The 18,689-nt window shown below is 55.3% G+C and overlaps 1 protein-coding gene across 1 annotated transcript in view; it reads right to left on the reverse strand.

Annotated features, from left to right (window-relative positions):
- CACNA1E (calcium voltage-gated channel subunit alpha1 E) overlaps positions 1 to 18,689 on the reverse strand; it is a 264,347-nt gene that overhangs the window by 43,420 nt on the left and 202,238 nt on the right. Inside the window, exons 25-27 of the mRNA XM_075936805.1 lie at positions 17,656 to 17,715; positions 16,446 to 16,552; positions 5,510 to 5,606 (exon numbers count right to left, since the gene is read on the reverse strand). Coding sequence (XP_075792920.1) covers positions 5,510 to 5,606; positions 16,446 to 16,552; positions 17,656 to 17,715 — 264 coding nt within the window. The remainder of the gene's footprint in view (positions 1 to 5,509; positions 5,607 to 16,445; positions 16,553 to 17,655; positions 17,716 to 18,689) is intronic.

Consider the following 18,689-nt stretch of genomic DNA (forward strand, 5'->3'; position numbering starts at 1 on the left):
AAACGATGCCAGAAGCAGACACTGTCGCCGGCAGCATAGGGTATTCTATACGTGACCAGAACATCCCCAGATCACCCAGGGGAAGCATCGCCCTACCAGGCACAACGGATACTTAGACCACATAAAGCAGTGATGGGCAACCACGGACAGTGAGTGGGCTGTAGGAGTGGCCCTCCTTCATTTCAGTGGGCCGCATCAGCCCACGGCTCGCTGGGGTTCCACCTGCAGCTCACGGACCCCTATCTGCCTCCCCTTCCCCATGCGCCTCTCACACACTAGGGCCCTGCATTTCCCTGTTCCTCCCTTCCCTCCCAGAACTTTCAGAGCAACTCTCTCCGTCCTCGCATCTCCCTCTCCCTCCCTGAGCCTGAAGAGTGGAGAACAGGTGAAGAGCCAATGGTCCGCATGCCCACCACTGACCATGGCTATGTCCAGACTGCAGACTTCTTGCACAAGAAGCTTTTATCGGAAGAGAACTTCCGCAAAAACGTCCCGCGCAAGAGCGCATCCACACTGCAAAAGCACGTCGAAAAAGCGATGGGCTTTAGCGCAAGAGAGCATCCAGACTGCATGGACGCTCTCTCGAAAGTAAGCATATCTCTCTTGATATGCACAGAATGGTCACCAGGGCACCTGTACTTCTCCCTCTTTCCTCTTTTTGGGCTAACCCCCTCCTGTTCCCTGTCCACATACACCTTTTTGGAAAGAGCTCTTTTGCAAAAAGCCTTCTTCCTCAGAGAAAGAGGAATACCAACGGTGCAAAACCCTCTCTGTTCTTTCGATTTTCTTGAGCAAAAACTCACTTGAGGTGTGGATGCTCTGCGCGTTTTTGCGGAAAAACGGCTTTTTTTCTGCAAAAACTCTGTAGTGTAGACATAGCCCATGTGTCAGAGCAGGAGTCAAGGCACTAAAGTACAAGTAGCAGTACTTAAACACTATTAGAGAACACTTATTTATTTAGAGTCACCTCCAGCAACAAGGCAGACTGGACATCTCTAAATACAATGGAAAAACACTGTCCCGTATGGCACAAAGAACCGTGGGTGGGTGCCCCAGACAGGCGTGAAATCCATAACCCTTACCTGCCCTAGAAGTTTATTCTCTCAGCGTGCTCATTCTCTCCAGGGATGTCAGAGAAAAGAACATGCTGCTGTTTCGTAAAATAGGCTTTTCAAAAATAACCTCTCGAAGGCTGACTCTCGACAGAGGGAGCTTTTAAATGAGTCAGTAATTTAAAAGCGCTCAGCAGCTTTTAATATAGTATAAGCCCAAGGGGACTTTTTGGAACTCAGGTTTCCATTATGTGCCCGGTGGTCAGGCCCGCTGACGGAGGGGAGGGGGTAACTGGCCCGTGCCCGCTGTTTCAAATGGGCCTGAGGCTAGGCTTTTGCTACTGCATCAGCGGCTGGCACCCTGGCCTCTTCAATCGCTGCTGGAGGGCCCAGGCAGCTCTGAGGGGTGGCGAGGCAGGGGAGGCTGCATGCCAGGCAGTGCTGAGGCTGGCGGGGCTGAGGGGGGATGCAGTGTGGTACGCTCTGGGCAGTGCTGAGGCTGGCGGGGGCTGAGGGGGGATGCAGTGTGGTATGCTCTGGGCAGTGCTGAGGCTGGCGGGGCTGAGGGGCGCTGCAGGGTGGTACGCTCTGGGCAGTGCTGAGGCTGGTGGGGGCTGAGGGGGGATGCAGTGTGGTACGCTCTGGGCAGTGCTGAGGCTGGCGGGGCTGAGGGGGGATGCAGTGTGGTACGCTCTGGGCAGTGCTGAGGCTGGCGGGGCTGAGGGGCGCTGCAGGGTGGTACGCTCTGGGCAGTGCTGAGGCTGGCGGGGCTGAGGGGGCGCTGCAGGGTGGTACGCTCTGGGCAGTGCTGAGGCTGGCGGGGCTGAGGGGCGCTGCAGGGTGGTACGCTCTGGGCAGTGCTGAGGCTGGCGGGGCTGAGGGGGCGCTGCAGTGTGGTACGCTCTGGGCAGTGCTGAAGGCTGGCGGGGCTGAGGGGGGATGCAGTGTGGTACGCTCTGGGCAATGCTGCAGGCTGGCGGGGCTGAGGGGGGATGCAGTGTGGTACGCTCTGGGCAGTGCTGAGGCTGGCGGGGGCTGAGGGGGGATGCAGTGTGGTACGCTCTGGGCAGTGCTGAGGCTGGCGGGGCTGAGGGGGCGCTGCAGGGTGGTACGCTCTGGGCAGTGCTGAGGCTGGCGGGGCTGAGGGGGGATGCAGGGTGGTACGCTCTGGGCAGTGCTGAGGCTGGCGGGGCTGAGGAGGGATGCAGTGTGGTACGCTCTGGGCAGTGCTGAGGCTTCCGGGGCTGAGGGGGGATGCAGGGTGGTACGCTCTGGGCAGTGCTGAGGCTTCCGGGGCTGAGGGGGGATGCAGTGTGGTACGCTCAGGGCAGTGCTGAGGCTGGCGGGGCTGAGGGGGGATGCAGTGTGGTACACTCTGGGCAGTGCTGAGGCTGGCGGGGCTGAGGGGGGATGCAGTGTGGTACGCTCTGGGCAGTGCTGAGGCTGGCGGGGCTGAGGAGGGATGCAGTGTGGTACGCTCTGGGCAGTGCTGAGGCTGGCGGGGCTGAGGGGGGATGCAGTGTGGTACGCTCTGGGCAGTGCTGAGGCTGGCGGGGCTGAGGGGGGATGCAGTGTGGTACGCTCTGGGCAGTGCTGAGGCTTCCGGGGCTGAGGGGGGATGCAGGGTGGTACGCTCTGGGCAGTGCTGAGGCTTCCGGGGCTGAGGGGGGATGCAGTGTGGTACGCTCTGGGCAATGCTGAGGGCTGGCAGGGCTGAGGGGGGATGCAGTGTGGTACGCTCTGGGCAGTGCTGAGGCTGGCGGGGGCTGAGGGGGGATGCAGTGTGGTACGCTCTGGGCAATGCTGCAGGCTGGGGGGGCTGAGGGGGGATGCAGTGTGGTACGCTCTGGGCAGTGCTGAGGGCTGGGGGAGCTGAGGGGGGATGCAGGGTGGTACGCTCTGGGCAGTGCTGAGGGCTGGGGGGGTGAGGGGGGATGCAGTGTGGTACGCTCTGGGCAGTGCTGAGGCTGGCGGGGCTGAGGGGGGATGCAGGGTGGTACGTTCTGGGCAGTGCTGAGGGCTGGCGGGGCTGAGGGGGCGCTGCAGGGTGGTACGCTCTGGGCAGTGCTGAGGGCTGGCGGGGCTGAGGGGGGATGCAGGGTGGTACGTTCTGGGCAGTGCTGAGGGCTGGCGGGGCTGAGGGGGGATGCAGTGTGGTACGCTCTGGGCAGTGCTGAGGGCTGGGGGGGCTGAGGGGGCGCTGCAGGGTGGTACGCTCTGGGCAGTGCTGAGGGCTGGGGGGGCTGAGGGGGCGCTGCAGGGTGGTACGCTCTGGGCAGTGCTGAGGGCTGGGGGGGCTGAGGGGGGATGCAGTGTGGTACGCTCTGGGCAGTGCTGAGGGCTGGCGGGGCTGAGGGGGCGCTGCAGGGTGGTACGCTCTGGGCAGTGCTGAGACTGGCGGGGCTGAGGGGGCGCTGCAGGGTGGTACGCTCTGGGCAGTGCTGAGGGCTGGCGGGGCTGAGGGGGCGCTGCAGGGTGGTACGCTCTGGGCAGTGCTGAGGGCTGGGGGGGCCGAGGGGGTGCTGCAGGGTGGTACGCTCTGGGCAGTGCTGAGGGCTGGGGGGGTTGAGGGGGCGCTGCAGGGTGGTACGCTCTGGGCAGTGCTGAGGGCTGGCGGGGCTGAGGGGGCGCTGCAGGGTGGTACGCTCTGGGCAATGCTGAGACTGGCGGGGCTGAGGGGGCGCTGCAGGGTGGTACGCTCTGGGCAGTGCTGAGGGCTGGGGGGGTTGAGGGGGCGCTGCAGGGTGGTACGCTCTGGGCAATGCTGAGACTGGCGGGGCTGAGGGGGCGCTGCAGGGTGGTACGCTCTGGGCAGTGCTGAGGGCTGGCGGGGCTGAGGGGGGATGCAGTGTGGTACGCTCTGGGCAGTGCTGAGGGCTGGCGGGGCTGAGGGGGGATGCAGGGTGGTACGCTCTGGGCAGTGCTGAGACTGGCGGGGCTGAGGGGGCGCTGCAGGGTGGTACGCTCTGGGCAGTGCTGAGGGCTAGCTGCCCGTCCTGCCCCTTTTGCCTAAGTCTTTGCCCCTTCCGGGAGCTCGCAGCCCCCCCTCCTCCCATTGCCCAGAGGCCCAGTAAGTGTGCCGGCTTTCTTGACTGTGATCAACCCAGGGTGTGAAGGTGCCAGTGCAGTTGGCATTGTTCTGTTTGTGCAGCACCCCGCACAAGGGGGCCCTGGCCCGTGGCTGCACTAGACACTGCAGTAATACAAACAACAGTAACAGGAGCAGGAATCACAAGAGCCCCTTTGGACATTTACCCACCTACCTACCTGTACTGACAGCGCCTAGTGCAGCTCGGCCGCTGACGGCTGCTTTTAAAAAATCAGGCCCTGTGAGTTGACTCCTGCAATGGAGCGTCGTGTTGTATTTCACACAGGCTCCACTGCAGTAACCCACTTTATTTCGGACTCCACCAGCCTAGTTAAGTCAGAACTGAGGGGGGGAGGTGCGTGTGGGGGGAGGGGGTGACTCCAGCCAGCTTTGTGGAAGCACCAGAACTACCTGCAGTGCTGAAAAAGGATCCGTGCTATGTGCCGAGGGAGCTCCGGCAGCCTTTAGATCCCGACTTCAGCTTTCCCGACGTCTGTTGGTGGAGGGCAGGGAATTGACCTATTGGACTCAGCACCCAGGATCTGGGGGCTCACCCTGCGGCTCTCTCATTGCAGTGGCAGGCTGCATGACTCCTGTATAGTGTGGGTGCCGAAACAGGGTGTGATGTAGTGGGACATCTTGCTGGTTGCTAGGCTTGGGCTGTCCCCTACTGGCCCTGTCTGTGAGCACGGCCCAGCACGGGGGCCAGACACTGCCCTGACTGGTTCTGACTGGGGGGCAGGAAGGAGGTTCGAACAAAGGAAGTATGTGGGGGGAGGATGAGTTAGTCTGGGGCTGGAAACATGATGTAGACAGCCTAGGGAGGGGGCTTGGAGACTAGGGGCTCAGGCACCCCACCTGAAGGTGTCTGGGGCATCCTAGCATCTCCCCATTGCCACATCCTATTGTCTATGCTGTGCTGTATTCTGGAAAATCAATAAACCCCTCTCTATTCTGCTGGCGACTGTTCTGGCTGCTACGGGGGTGCAGGATCAGGGAAACCCCAACTACACCATAACACAGGGTTCCCGAATCCCACACCAAATGGGCATTTAGGAATGCACACCTGCTTTACGTGACTGAGGATCCATAGGTGGCATTTAAGTTGCCTCTTACCAGGAAGGTGCCATGACTGAAGATTGAGTTTGGAGGAGATTTGTAAATCCATCTGAAAAGTTTCTTTGATTTCTTTGGGGTTTGGGAATGAAAGGCAAGTGATACAAAGCACAAGCACTACTTTATCTATTGTTAACCAGGAAATCGGTCCTAATGCCATAGGCTGGAATTCCAGTGCAGTGAGAGAGGAAAGAGGAAGCTCTCTCTTTTACTGGGAGAAACAGAACTGAGGACAGAGAATTTTAAGCATTACCTTGAGTTTGGGCAACCGCTTGATGGTCTTCAGAGGCCTCAATACCCGGAGCACACGGAGAGATTTAATGGTTTTGATATCCCGACCTTTGTTGGTCCTACAGAGTCAGAAGCAGGCACGCACACCCAAAAACAAAACAAAGAGAGGAAATAAACTTCCTGCATGTGGGAGGAACTCACTGGTGATTTTCAACAGTGTTGACCACTTCCCAAAACATGCACACAGGAGAAATCTAGGGCCGCAAGCAGTCCAGGTGAAAGCAGGTGTCAACCCATTAGCGATGGCGGGGCTGTACCTGCCTGCAGAAGCATAGGGGTTGTGTTCAAAGCACACTGAACATATTTGCCAGTGAAAAAATAGGATTCTCTGGATCGGAGGAAGGCAAGCAAAGCATTAAGCTCAACATCTGCTTGAGCGCGTTCCCCCTTGGCTGAGGATCAACTGCCTTCGCAAGCCCTGTGACTGTGAGAAAGACTGCGCTAGCAAGGTTAAAGCGGGTGATCCAACACTCTCACTGGGCGAGGCCATCAAAGGCGTCACACCATGCAGCATTCCTGCAGTATCATGAACTCACGCTGCCTGGTTGGCCTCAGTCTGGGTCCCTAATGCAGACGCTTTCTCCGATCTGTGCTACTTGCAGACACGGAGACCAAAATGCCACCAATGTTGCAATTAAAAAAATCAAAAACGCTTCTTCTCTAAGAAAATCACACTGCTATAACACCAGTGTACAAAAGAGAATGCAAATTCCCTCTGTTGGCCGAGTATGGCGTCTATCGTAGATTTTCCCACCGTACTCATCACTAGTATCAGCCCTCTCTGTGCAACCAGAAAATCTGAGATAATCTTAGGCCATCTCCTCAGTTGTTTCATGGCTGAAAAATGTGTGCTCCCTGACCATTAACTATGGCCTGCTATTAGTTGTGGCTTGCTGGGCTGAGGAATGCTTCCTCTAATCACACTGACGGGTATCTATAGAATAAATTTATGCTATGGTTATAAGGGAAAAAAAAAGATTGCTGTCAAGGGAAACACTGTAAAAACCCTGATTTAAATTGTGATTTCACACACACCCTTCCAAGCTTCCCCCCCTAAACACAAGGTGATCAGCTACCAAGATTCCGATCCAAGAACAATCAGAATTTGATTGTGTATTGGTAAAATGTACAAGGCCTTATGGGAGACCAACACAGTTTTGCATCCATCTGCTGGATCTGAAAACCTGTAGGAGGAGACTTATGACAAAGGGTACTTCTAACCGCACAGCTCCTTTTGTAAGAGTTAACACAATAGAAAGCACAACAACACACCTAACCACAAATAGAGGCAAAGGAAAACACTCATTAAAACTCCTCAGTAACAGTGCAGGCCCACAAACACCACACAAAGCAACCGCACAAACACTGGAATGAGCCCACTTTGTGCTTGGGCACCGATGGTACTAGGTGGGAGATGTTTCAGCACATCGCGACCTTTCACTGTAGCGTGTATCAAACGTGTGTGGCCTACGGTGCTACCTGTGCAATTTTCATCTCCCGCTTTTGTAGGCTTTTGGGGAGATGGACAATTTTTTATTTGGAAGGCAAAATTGCAGCCCGTTTGCTCAGCTCAGCAGCGGGAGCCTCCCTGCCCCCCAGTGAGGAATATGCTCTGACAGGGATTAGGAGGGAACTCCCAGCTTTCAGTGGCTGGCATATGACACTAGGCCTGTCTTTTGCTAAATGGTTTCACTCGGGGTTTCGGCAAAGCTTGGGGGAAGTTTAGAGTTAGACCCAAAATGTGAAACCAAGGGAGATTTTGCCTTGTCTTAGGTTTCTTTTGGCTTGGCAGGTCCTGGGTCACCGTCTCCAAATAGGCTTAATTCTGATCTTTTGATACCTGCTTGGGGAAGGCGAGGGGGTACTTTGATGACCTTTAGGAGCTTTTCAGGGGCAGCTCTCAGATCCAACCCCCTAATCCTTCTTCGTCAGGGTGGTGGGGTAGTGGCAAGGCACAGCAGCTCTTACCAAATGCTCAGTCAGACAGGCCTCCCAGAGGGACCAGGAAATGGTCCTCTGTACCCTGCTGCTGTGTACGGCCTTTATTATTTATTATGATGGGGCTGTAACTCCAATAGCAGGGTGCCTCCTGCAGGTCTCAGCCTCAGACCAAGGTAAAGGGCAGCGTGAAGCAGCATCCAAAGGCCCAGTGGATCATTTTTCATTCTGATTGCAGCTGGGCAGAGGAGGACAGGGCAAAGCACCTATCTATTTCCTGAACCTACCAGCCGAGGGCTTGCAAGGAGGGGGAAAGTTGGAGTGTTTGGCTCGTTCTGTGGACCAAGCATAGAGCCCTCCCTGAAAAGTCAGTGGGTGCAGAGGGAGCCAGCCAGCAGATTTCCTCCGAAGATGGCAAAGTGGAGGTGGAAAGCTCAGGTCTTCTGGGGCTTGTGCTTCATGCCTGAGACATGAGAGAGTTTGGGAATGTCGGGGATCCTCTCCCTCTGTCCCTGCTGAGAAAGGGGATGCCAGAGAGGGACAGGGATTTATGGTGCTGGTGAAAGCTATGGAGAATTCTCCATAGTTTTAACCTGCATGTAGACAAGACTCCGAGATTTCAACTTAATTTCATGCAGCATTATCGAGGGTGTCTAACACACAAGGGGTGCATATGCATCCAAGCACCCTTTGAAAGAACCAGCCGAACTAAAGCCACTCTGTTTCACGCTGCTCTAACACAAACACAGCGGCTGAACAGCACTGGGTCTTTCATGGGAGCACGGGGGTCGCTTGCACAAGACACTCTATCATTCCCTCAGAGCAAATCTAGGAGAGTCACAAGATGGCTCACAAGCATGTTCGTTAGCTAGTAAAGTGGCCCCGGGAACAACGTGATCAATCACAAGACCCCACCAAATTCACAGCCATGCACAACAGGCCGTGAACTCTGGTACCCTCCCATGAAATATGGCCTTTTGGGTGCTTTTACCCTACATTATAGATATTTCATGGGGTAGACCAGCGTTCCTCAAACTGGGGGTCCTGACACAAAAGGGAGTTGCAGGGAGACCACAGGGTTATTTTAGGAGGGTCATGATATTGCCACTCTTACTTCTGTGCGGCCGTTGCAGCTGGGTAACCGGAGGGCGGTGGTTGTACTGTTGACCGTGTGCCCGGCTCTGTAGGCAGCAGTAGTGCAGAAGTAATGGTGGCAACACCAGACCCATGTCGCCCTTACTCCTGTACTGCTGCATTCAGAGCTGGGTGGCCAGAAAGTGGCAGCTGGTGACGGAGGGCCCAGCTCCGCAAGCAGCGGTGCAGACATAAGGGTGGCCACGCCATCCCAGGTCATCCTTCGTTCTGCGCAGCTGCTGGCAGTAGCTCCGCCATCGGAGCTGGATTCCTGGCCAGCAGCCATTGCCCCTTCAGCTGCCCAGCACCGAAGGCAATGCTGCTACCAGCTGCAGCGCAGACATAAGGGTAGCCATGCGGCAATCTGCATACAATAACCTCTCGACCTTTCTGAGCCAGGACCCCTACGTGACCTTTCCGATTTAAATATCTGAAATCATGAAATTTGACATTTAAAAAAACCCTAAAACTGTGAAGTTGACCCAAACAGACCGTGAATTTGGGAGGGCCCCAATAATCACTTTCCCCAAAGGAAAGGAATTCCAATGCTTTTTGGAAAAGATCTTCAGGTTCCTTTCCATTTCGGGGTCCAAAATCAAACACACAGGACCTGCTGTGCTGATCTATGCTACCCAGCTGAAGAGGAAAACTCACTTCACCTTCTACCACGTGAACATGGAATAGTCCAAAGAGCAGAAAGCAAGGTTTGGACAGCTCACCAACTGACCCCTCTGGGCAGCATCAGCTACTGTTTTATGAAAAAGAACAACAGGGCAAGTAACCAGGGCTCCTACAGTACCACAGACATGGAACTCTTCACCAGTCTCCACTGTGAGTTTATTGCCTAGGCATGCGCACACGTGTTCCTCTGTCTTGGAATACAAACCTCTCTCGCTCGCCTTGTGATGATTTCCAGTACACGCCTGCTCATTGGACCCAGCTGGGAGGATGGAGCAGGAGGCACAGAACTTGCATCCTTTATAATGTTCCAATGTGTACACCCGCGTGATTTTGATATCCCCGCCCCACTCCAATTCTCTCCCCCTTTACCTCCCTCTTGGGAAGTGCTGATGACTTTGCAAGACACGGGTGGAAAGGACAAATGTAGGCAGGAAGCCGCATGGGATAAGAAAGCTTCAGTTACACAGAGAGACAAACCAGCTTCCCCCCCCAGGCCCATCTACCCTGGCATGTAACCCCAAAGAGAACAAACAGTATATTTACCCCAGTGTATTCCTGTAGGTGATCCAGCCAGGCAGCCACAAAAGACAAACAAACAACAGGTGGGGAGAAAACAGAGCAGATAAGAAAATCCAAGCGAGAAAGAGGGCCAGGGATGTCAGGGAACGGGATCTGCATTAGATTTGGAGTCACAAGCCTGTCTCACAGCCTTGGCATTCGGATATTCTACACATTTCAGCACTATAAGGACGTTTTGCTCCCCTAATGCACCCCAAATTGAACTGAAGTGGCAATGCGCATATCCAAGGCACCACTAGAAAGATCCCCTTTACCAAGAACCACAATTAACCTCTTCTCCAGTCATTCCTGATTTCCCATGATCTACATGTCACCAGGAGTTCCCCCCCCTTGATCCTCATTAACATAGGCTAAATTCAGACAAGAGGAGGAAGTTGATTTGTAGCCGAGGCATGGTCACTAATACAAGACAAGTCAGAGGATCAAGGTATTCCAGATGACACAACGGCCCCAAGTCCTACCCTTCTCCTATCTGAAGAATAATGTAGATAGAACATGGAATGAATCTGGTGGTCATCCCAGTTTAGTCCTTGAAGGACATGTACATGGAGCATTAGCTACTTTGGAGGCTATGGTTTGTCTAAGGCTATATATCTCTGATAACTAAGCTAAAGGATTCACTGGAGCTGTGGTCAGTCTGAAAGTGCTGTTGCACTAGGCTTCTCCCCTGTCGGGTCAAAAATCGATCTTTGATTCGATCAGAACATTGCTGGGTAACATGTTATCTCTGCACGGGCCCGGATTTGCTGGAGATCCTTTGGCCTCCTGACGATTAGATTTGCAGTGGAATAAGATTAGGTGGAATCCAGGTTAATCAAATGGCCATTTGTATGACAGTGCCCACCGCTGAGTCTCCTCTACATTGGTGCTACTGTCAGGAAGCATATTCTAGGAGCTCTCTCTCTGGGCACTAGCTCTGGCTTGGAGTTAGTTTTGGACTGGTGTCCTGGAGGTTCACCTGAAGTCTATAGGCACTGAAGTTTTTGTTAGTTTCTACTTACAGGATTTATCTCCGCAGAACTGATTTGCAGGGCGTTGTGACCCTGATCCATCAGCTACACACTTGTTCTATTATGAATCACCCTTTCTATGCCACTTATCGTCAGCCTTAGTCACCATAGTAACAGACCACTTTGCATCCCTCCCTTGGGGGGAAGGGGTTAAATAGCACTATCCCCATTTCACAGAGGGGAAACTGAGGCACAAAGACAGTGACTCACCTCAGGTCACACAGACAATCTGTGGCACTGAACCCAGGTTTCTTACGTCCTAGTCTTGTGCCTTAGCCGTCTTTTCTGTGGGGATTTCCAATGGCTGATGTCTTAACTTTCCTGCCACAGTTTGCGGAGGAAGCTCACACTGATGTTAACAAATGGTTCACAAGCAGGGCTCATCCTCAGCCACTAAAACAAATTGGCTTCTTTTGCTTTCAAAGGGAATCTGACCGGGAGACCCACAATTTAGCTTTAAAATGCTGCTTCACAGGAGTAAATAAACTTTCGTTGATCCATTTGCTGATTACCAGCCGCGGATGGGACTTTCTCCTGTATCAGTGAGGCCTCCGGGTAGGCCTGGAACGCTGAGGGAAACTGGATAGAAACCTGGCCACCGCTTGCTTTGGTGCCTCTAGTGCCATAACCAATGGGGCAGGCGAGTTCTGGTTTTTCCTGCAAGCTGACAAGAACTGGAGAGTCTACTCCAGGCGATCCCCTCTGGACCGTTAGAGTACCACGGTGCTTCGTTACTATGTAGCTTCCCAGAAAAACATTGCACACACAGACTCCCCCATGCACAACCCCTGTCCTTTCCGGAAGTTTCTAGAAGTTTTGCTTGCTCTCCTCATTCTCAGCATGCCAGTCCCCCTCTGAGGGAGCACGGCGAGCCGCCTGTCAGGAAGCAAATTGCTATTGCCTTGATGATTTATGCAGCAGCGGATGATCCAAGGGCTTCCCATGTTTATTTATTTGAGTCCAGTCCCTGCTAGATATCTGCTGTAGACAGTGCGAGCACAATTGTGAACTAGGTGAAAGTCCGATGAAGCGACATACTTTTTAAAAACACCTGTCCTCCTGGGTATTTAAAAGCCGTTCCAAGTCATTGTCCAAAATCCTCAGTTAATGGAATAATTTAAAGATGGAGTGAGACGCCGTCTGTTAATTTTGATCCCTCTAAAGATGGGTTTATTATAAATTGGGTTTGTCTGCATGGACAGGGCTCTATATTAGAGGTTTCCTTTGTATTACAGATATGGCTGCATCGGAAAAAAGCCCAGCCCAGGACTAGCAGAGGTACTGTCCGTGTGCAGAATAAGGGTGAAGTATGAGAGAAAATGAATAGCCTAACACCAGGGCTGCAGGTTAGAATTAAGGTATATTAGCAGATCCGCATGGAGATTTGCTCTGCAGCAATCTATACTTTGCCTTGCTTTGCCCAGGGCTTTAACGAAACCTAAAAATCACACACAACTTGCAAAACATGCAATGCGCACCATTAATTGATTCTGACACTGTTGCCAGACACAGCACTGAAAGCTCTGCCAGGCTGGGTGTTAGGACAGTGCTGTTTGCTCACAATTCCCAGAGAACTCAGATAGCCCTGCCTCTCTCAACGATTCAGGGCCAAATTAACGAAAGGATTGACAAGGACGACTCTGGTACTGGAGCGCAACCTTTTATAATATCACGGAAATGGCAGGGATCGTGTACAGCGGCAAACGAGTGCTGCTAGTTTGCATAGCTAATAAGAGCATGAGGGGAGACAATACCTTACAGTGCATTTAGTTATTATTATTTATTAAACAGAGACCTTTGTAGATATTGCAAGGGGAGGGTATTTAGGCTGCATTTAGTTGGGCGCATTAGCTCTCCAGGCAGAGTTTGAGGAGTGAAGATGGCATGCCAGAGTTTTAGGTGACACAGAGAAGTAGCAGGTGATCTATGGATCTGCAGCTTTACAGAGCTGCGTTTGTCTGGATTACTTTTAAATAACAAACCGGCTGTGGCTATTTCTTTGGAAACCTCGCAAGAACACGCAAGGAAGGCGCAGCTGTTTTGTGAGAAGTGTGTACCATCAAACAACAGTCTGAACGCGGAGTAGCTAAAGAGCCCGTTTCTCTGACTTGCGGCCTTGAACCCACTAGATCAGATCAGATACACTTGGCTCATTCTACAAGCAAGAGGACCATCCCGGGGCAAACTTCTTTGAGTGACGAGAAGGCGTCAACGCTTCTCCAAATGGACAGTACATTCAAATACTCCATGAGTGTTCTAGTGCCGCGTCCCATGAGAAAGGGTAAAGCTGAAGACATAACTTTTAAGGATACACTATACATTCCAACCTTCCCAAGTCCCTGCTCCCCCCACACTAGTGCTCATGGATCCTGTTTTCCATCTCGCTATCACTCAGCTCAACTCAATTTTAGGACTCTACTTCATTGAGATTGATAGCAAACGTAACAGACTGACATCTCCCACAGACCCGGCCTTACCGATGTACAGCAAGGCTATAAGACAGCCCCTCCTTCGCAAATGGCCAGGCAGTGACCCAACTCAATGTGCAAATACCCAGAAAGTCCAAGGCTGGATGCCTTTGTTTTGCTCACCCCAAAAGCTCAGGGGGATGAAGCAGACGGGTGCGTGGCCCCTGCGTGAAAACCAAAGTCCGTACAACGATCATCCAAGGGAAAGAAAAGTGAATCCAAGAGCAACCCAAGAGGCGCGGCCCCTTGAAACCACAATGCAGCAAGGCAGGCAGCGATGGACATTTATAGTTGGTGAACATTCTGCATCTCCGCAGGAGCCGGGGCGGGCAGCAGAGGGTGCCAGTGCCCAGTGCCAGCGAAACAACTCAACCCACCAAGCTGAGGCGGGGACAGGCCATCCGAAGGAGAGACAGGTGTTCGTATAAATGCTTTATAATGTAAAAGCCGATTGGAAACCACAAAGGAGAAGCCGTCATTGCATGGAGGCAGTTCCTATCTTCTGTCCCTACCCGAGCTTATGAGCAGTAGATCATGTCTCGGAAGCAGGAGACAAATGCCCCAGGAAAAAAATTTGCCAGTTTACATTATAAAGAGCTCTTGTACATGGTGGAAGCAACTACTGGTCTATCGATCTAGCACCGCTACGCAGGGCAACATATATGTTTGCTGCAAACATACATGAAGGCACATGGGCCTTCTCTGTGTTGGAACTTGGAGTGTCTACACCAATGGGCAGGTGCTTTCCAGTGAGAATTCAGCTGCTCCCCAGTGCCAAAAGGTAGGCTCCCCTTCCTAGAGACGGCCAGCGGTGGAAAGGAGCCGGTTGCCAGTCCCTGAGGAAGGCAGGTGGGCCTGCAAAACCCTGAGGATGGACCCTGGCCATTGTCTGGGTTGGTGGGAGGGAGGGGAGGTGCTGGTGACAGCCTCAGACTGACACGGTGCAGACTGGAGTTGTTTAGCTACCCAACAGGCGTGGCCCACATGGCGACAATGCAAGCTCCCCCACATCGCCCTGCCGATGTGCCCCCACACGGACTCCCCCCGGGGGTGAGAGAGCAGCGCCGTCGCCGCTGGCCGCGCAGCCCGTCCTTGTCCTTTCTGTGGAGGCTGAACACCAGGGGGCCGGGTAGCGCAGTGGTTTTTGTGAGGCAGACGGTTGCCCATTGGGAAACGGGCTGAGAAGCCGCTAGCTTAGGGCACGCAGAACACCCACAGCCAGCAGACGGCAAGAACTTGGAGTAACCACCAGCCTGGGCTGGATCGGAAGCGCGGCCGAGAGGCGAAAGGCTCCCTGACCCTTCTACCTTACCCTCCTGCTGTTCAGCCTGTCCTCGTCGCGGTATCCCCGGTGCAACCAATCGTCCACTAGGGCGGCGCCACAGCCAGAACAGCCGCTCAGATGCGGGTGAGTGAGAGAACCTGGACAGGCGGCCGGGAGACCCGCATTTCCTCCCCAGCTGCGGGAGCCATCTGCTGACGCTGCTGACTCACTAAATCTCCTGAAGACTATCCCAGGCGCCGGAGACATATTCCCACCTGCTCGGTCGCCTGGCTCGGAGCCCAAGATACAGCACCGGGTAGGTCCCAGGAGATGGCTCTCATTCCCCAGCCTCACTTCCTGGCTGGGTGCCCCAGGCGTGAGCTAACTTGGGCAGAGGCAGAGCAAGCTGAATTCTCCCGGGCTCTTGGCGAAGAGGGAGCCGACTGAAAGGACCGGAGAGTGAGAGAGAGCGAGCGAGCGAGGGAGGGAATGAGCCAGGGAGAGAGGGGGCGAGAATGAGCAGGTGTATGTGCCGGGGGGAGCGGGGAAAGTGACACATAGAAAGGCGAGGGATGGATTATGGCCCATAATCCATCGAGGGACCTCGGGTCTCAGGACCCCCCTGCACAGTACCTGAGCTGTGGACAGACAGAGGGCTTCACTCTCCACGGCTGCCAGTCCCTCCCCTTCCACCAGCACTAAAGCCACCAGCGCATGTTTCAAGGGCACAAAGAAAGAACAACAACATGACAAACTCGCAGCATGCTGGAGCCTGGGGCCTGGCTCTCCGCGCCTTCCTTCCCGGGAGGCAGCCGAGCACGGAGCCGACGCGGCTCGGAGGCTCACCCAGCAGCGAGTCGCCTTTCGCTGGACGTCCATTCAGGTTCTGACACCACGCGCCTCCTCGAGGATGTGGCACCCCCTTCCCCGGCCTTCCCGAGGAAGTACAGCTCCGCCCCCGCTGGGCTGGCCCCTCACCCAAGTGGCAGGGAATTAACTGCAACCCCCAAATGTCCCCCGCGGAAAGAGAAGGGAAAAAGCCAGATCCGCAGTGGCTGCGGTGGGGCCCTCGTGCTCCCTTTCTCCGTCCCCGGCACGACGCAGAGGAGAAGCAGGAAAGCGCGAGTGCCCTCCTAAGCTGCAACCGCGTGAGCGCTCAGGAAGGTCCGTACGGCAACTTCTCTCCCTGCCCCTCCTGCATGCTAAACGTGAAGCCTCTCCCCTGCTCCGGCCTGGCTCTTACACGGCAAGCCCTGCATCCCTCCAGACCGCTTGGAGCTAGGGAAACGGTGCACGCCACACGCCGGCGCCCCTCGGCAGCCAACGCCGAGCAAGGCAGCCCTGCAGGATTCACTGCCCCTTCGGACTGGCCTGGCCAGTGGCTATGTGCCACTCCCGGGGTGTCCCTGCCAGGGCAGCGGATGGCACAGAAAACCAGGAACGGGTCTTTGTTTGCCAGAACCAGCTCTGCCTCACACGACACACGCATCTCCTCTGTCCACCCTTCGTACAACTCGCGGGCACCTAACTCCATCTTTGCCGCCCCTGCTCTTCCCTGTCCCAGGCAGACGTCCCCAACTGCAGAACCCACCAGCTACGAGGGGGAGAAGCCAGCGGCCATGTGGTGGGGAGGCCGGGCCAGCCTGGGAGGACTCTGCAGTGGGACTGTGGATGGCCAAGGGTCCGGGAAGCAATCAGAAAGGGGTGGGGGGAGCCCGCAGAAGGAATGGAGTCACAAGAGAAACGCCGCTGGCTCTCTCTGTCCCCCTCAGTGCACCCTGCCCCAAGCGGCTCGGCCGGGCAAAATGGGAGACAGCCACTTACGCCAAGGCAAAAGCCACCAGGGCCCCGACCACCACGATGAAATCCAGGATGTTCCAGAGGTCTCGGAAGTAGGAGCCGTCCCGCAGGATCAAGCCCTGGTCTATCATCTGCAGGGAGGGGATGAAAGCACAGGCAGTAAGAACCTCGCTCCGCAGCAAGGGGCCTGACCCGCTGGCTTCAGGGAGCATTGGGGCTGAGCTGCAGACACTTGCTCCTGGCCATGCCGGGTGCCCAGCGCTAGCGCCTACGTAAGCGGCCTGGTCATGGGAGCTCAGCTCCTCTGAACATCAGGCTGGTTCAGTTGCCTGCGTATGGATTAAGGGGCCTAAGTGTGGGCACCCAAATGGGGAAGCCCTGGCCCTAAGGCCTTGGAGGGCCACCTCACAGACTCAGCCCATGGGACTCAAGAGGCAGCAGGTGGTGATGTCACTCCTAGAGAGCACACTCCATCCAAAGATTTCATCGCGCTTCACAGAGGAAGGCCGGATCATTATCCCCATTTTACAGAGGGGGAAACTGAGGCCCAGAGCAGGCTGTGTCTTGCCTGCTACCCCTGAGCAGGCTTAGCCACAAATAGAGCCTGAGTCTCTTGCACCCCAGCCCAGTGCTCTATCCACTGGGCCACGCTGCTTCGGTCTTGTTGGGATGCCAGGTGTGGACGAGGTTCCAGAAAGGCTGGGTTTTTTTTTCAATCCACATTTAAGACCGAACTAAACCGAAGCTGCTGGTTCCCGCTGGGTTCTCAGTGGTGCTCCGAAAAGCCCCACCCACAACGAGGAAGTCACAGGAAATTGAGATTATGCCAACAGCCTCGCTTCTCGCCATCCCACCTGCTCTGCCTGGGCTCCCGTGGGGCTCAGGGAGAGATGGCTCTGGGCTGAGCACCACTGCCCGGAGTACCCTCGCCTCCACGGGCGCTTCCCCTCCTGCACTTCAGTGCACCATCCGGTGATGGGGCAAGGCACAGGCACAGATCAGGGGCCTCCTGGGTGTAATGTGACAGCCACCCTCCTTTGCTGTCCAAACAGGTTGTGCAGAACATTGTATAGCGACCGCAGCGGCCTGTGGGACAGCCCAGACAGCCTCTCCACGAGCCAGCACTAAAGAGACAGCTGGCGTGTACGGGACGCGGTTGGGAAAGCCATGCCCACCTGCCCCCTCCAGCACACCCCCACGGGCCCACGGGAGCTCCTCCGCGTGAGCCTCGTACCTTGATAATCATCTCAAAGGTGAAGACGCCTGTGAAAACGTAGTCAAAATACCGCAGGACCTGGGGAGACAGAGCAGATGCAGAGGGGTGTTTGGGAGGCAACTGTGCGGTGCTCACGCACCCAGGCCCATGTTCTTGTCCCAGAGCCAACCTAGAAAAGAGCCCGTCGCCTGAGAGCACGGCACAGCCCAAAACTTCGTTCCCATGGAAACTTCCGGGCCATGCGTCAAGCTGCTCCTGGCGCTACTAAATATGGGGGGGGGGGCTCTTGTGTCTGAGCCAAGGGGAGCTGGGGGCCTCTCTGCAGAGCCTTGAGGCTGGGACCCCCAGTTCCCACCCCTGCTTACAGAGGGTCCTCTGGTCTACTCGCTTGTCCCCCTCCCAGCTAATACCCCGGGCCAGCGCTCACTAATCACTGGCGTTGGGACCAGAAATCACTCCGTGCCTGGGGTATTTCCAGCCGCCTCTGCAGCAGCGAATGCTGGTTTGATGTTTAGCTCAGACCAGTGTGATGGGAATTTCCTCCTTGTCCTTGCAGCGCAGTGAGAAATAATGGGGGCACGTTCCTCCTCCCCCCACCCTTGCTTCCGTCTCCTTCTGCCCCTGTTCTGCTCTCACACTTCTCTCTGCCTCCCATTAACTTCCCCCCCTGCCAGGAAGCTGCTGCACTAGCTGCCGACTCCTTCCTCTCTGCCATGGAGCCTTCTGCAGACCTTCCCTTCTCCTGCAAAAGGGGCGGCGCCCTGCCACTTTGCTCGCTGGGGCGGAAGGGGCTGCTCCAGGGGTTTGTCTGCTTGTGTCCCACCGAGGCCCCCCAAAGCCGGCGCAGATCCTGCACAGATCTTCGGGCTGCCCCTCTGCACGAGGATGAATCCCTCCTGCCTGTGTAGAAGTAGACAGGAGCTGATTCAAGAAGACGGACGCGGTGTTTGGGGGACCACGGCTGAGCGGTGGCTCACTAACGCCCGCTTCCTGACTCAGTTTCCCTGTGCGCTCAGTGCCACCGGCAGCAGAGACGTGTAAGGAAGTGCCAT

This window comes from Pelodiscus sinensis, chromosome 9, assembly GCF_049634645.1.
Source record: "Pelodiscus sinensis isolate JC-2024 chromosome 9, ASM4963464v1, whole genome shotgun sequence".
Taxonomy (NCBI): Eukaryota; Metazoa; Chordata; order Testudines; family Trionychidae; genus Pelodiscus; species Pelodiscus sinensis.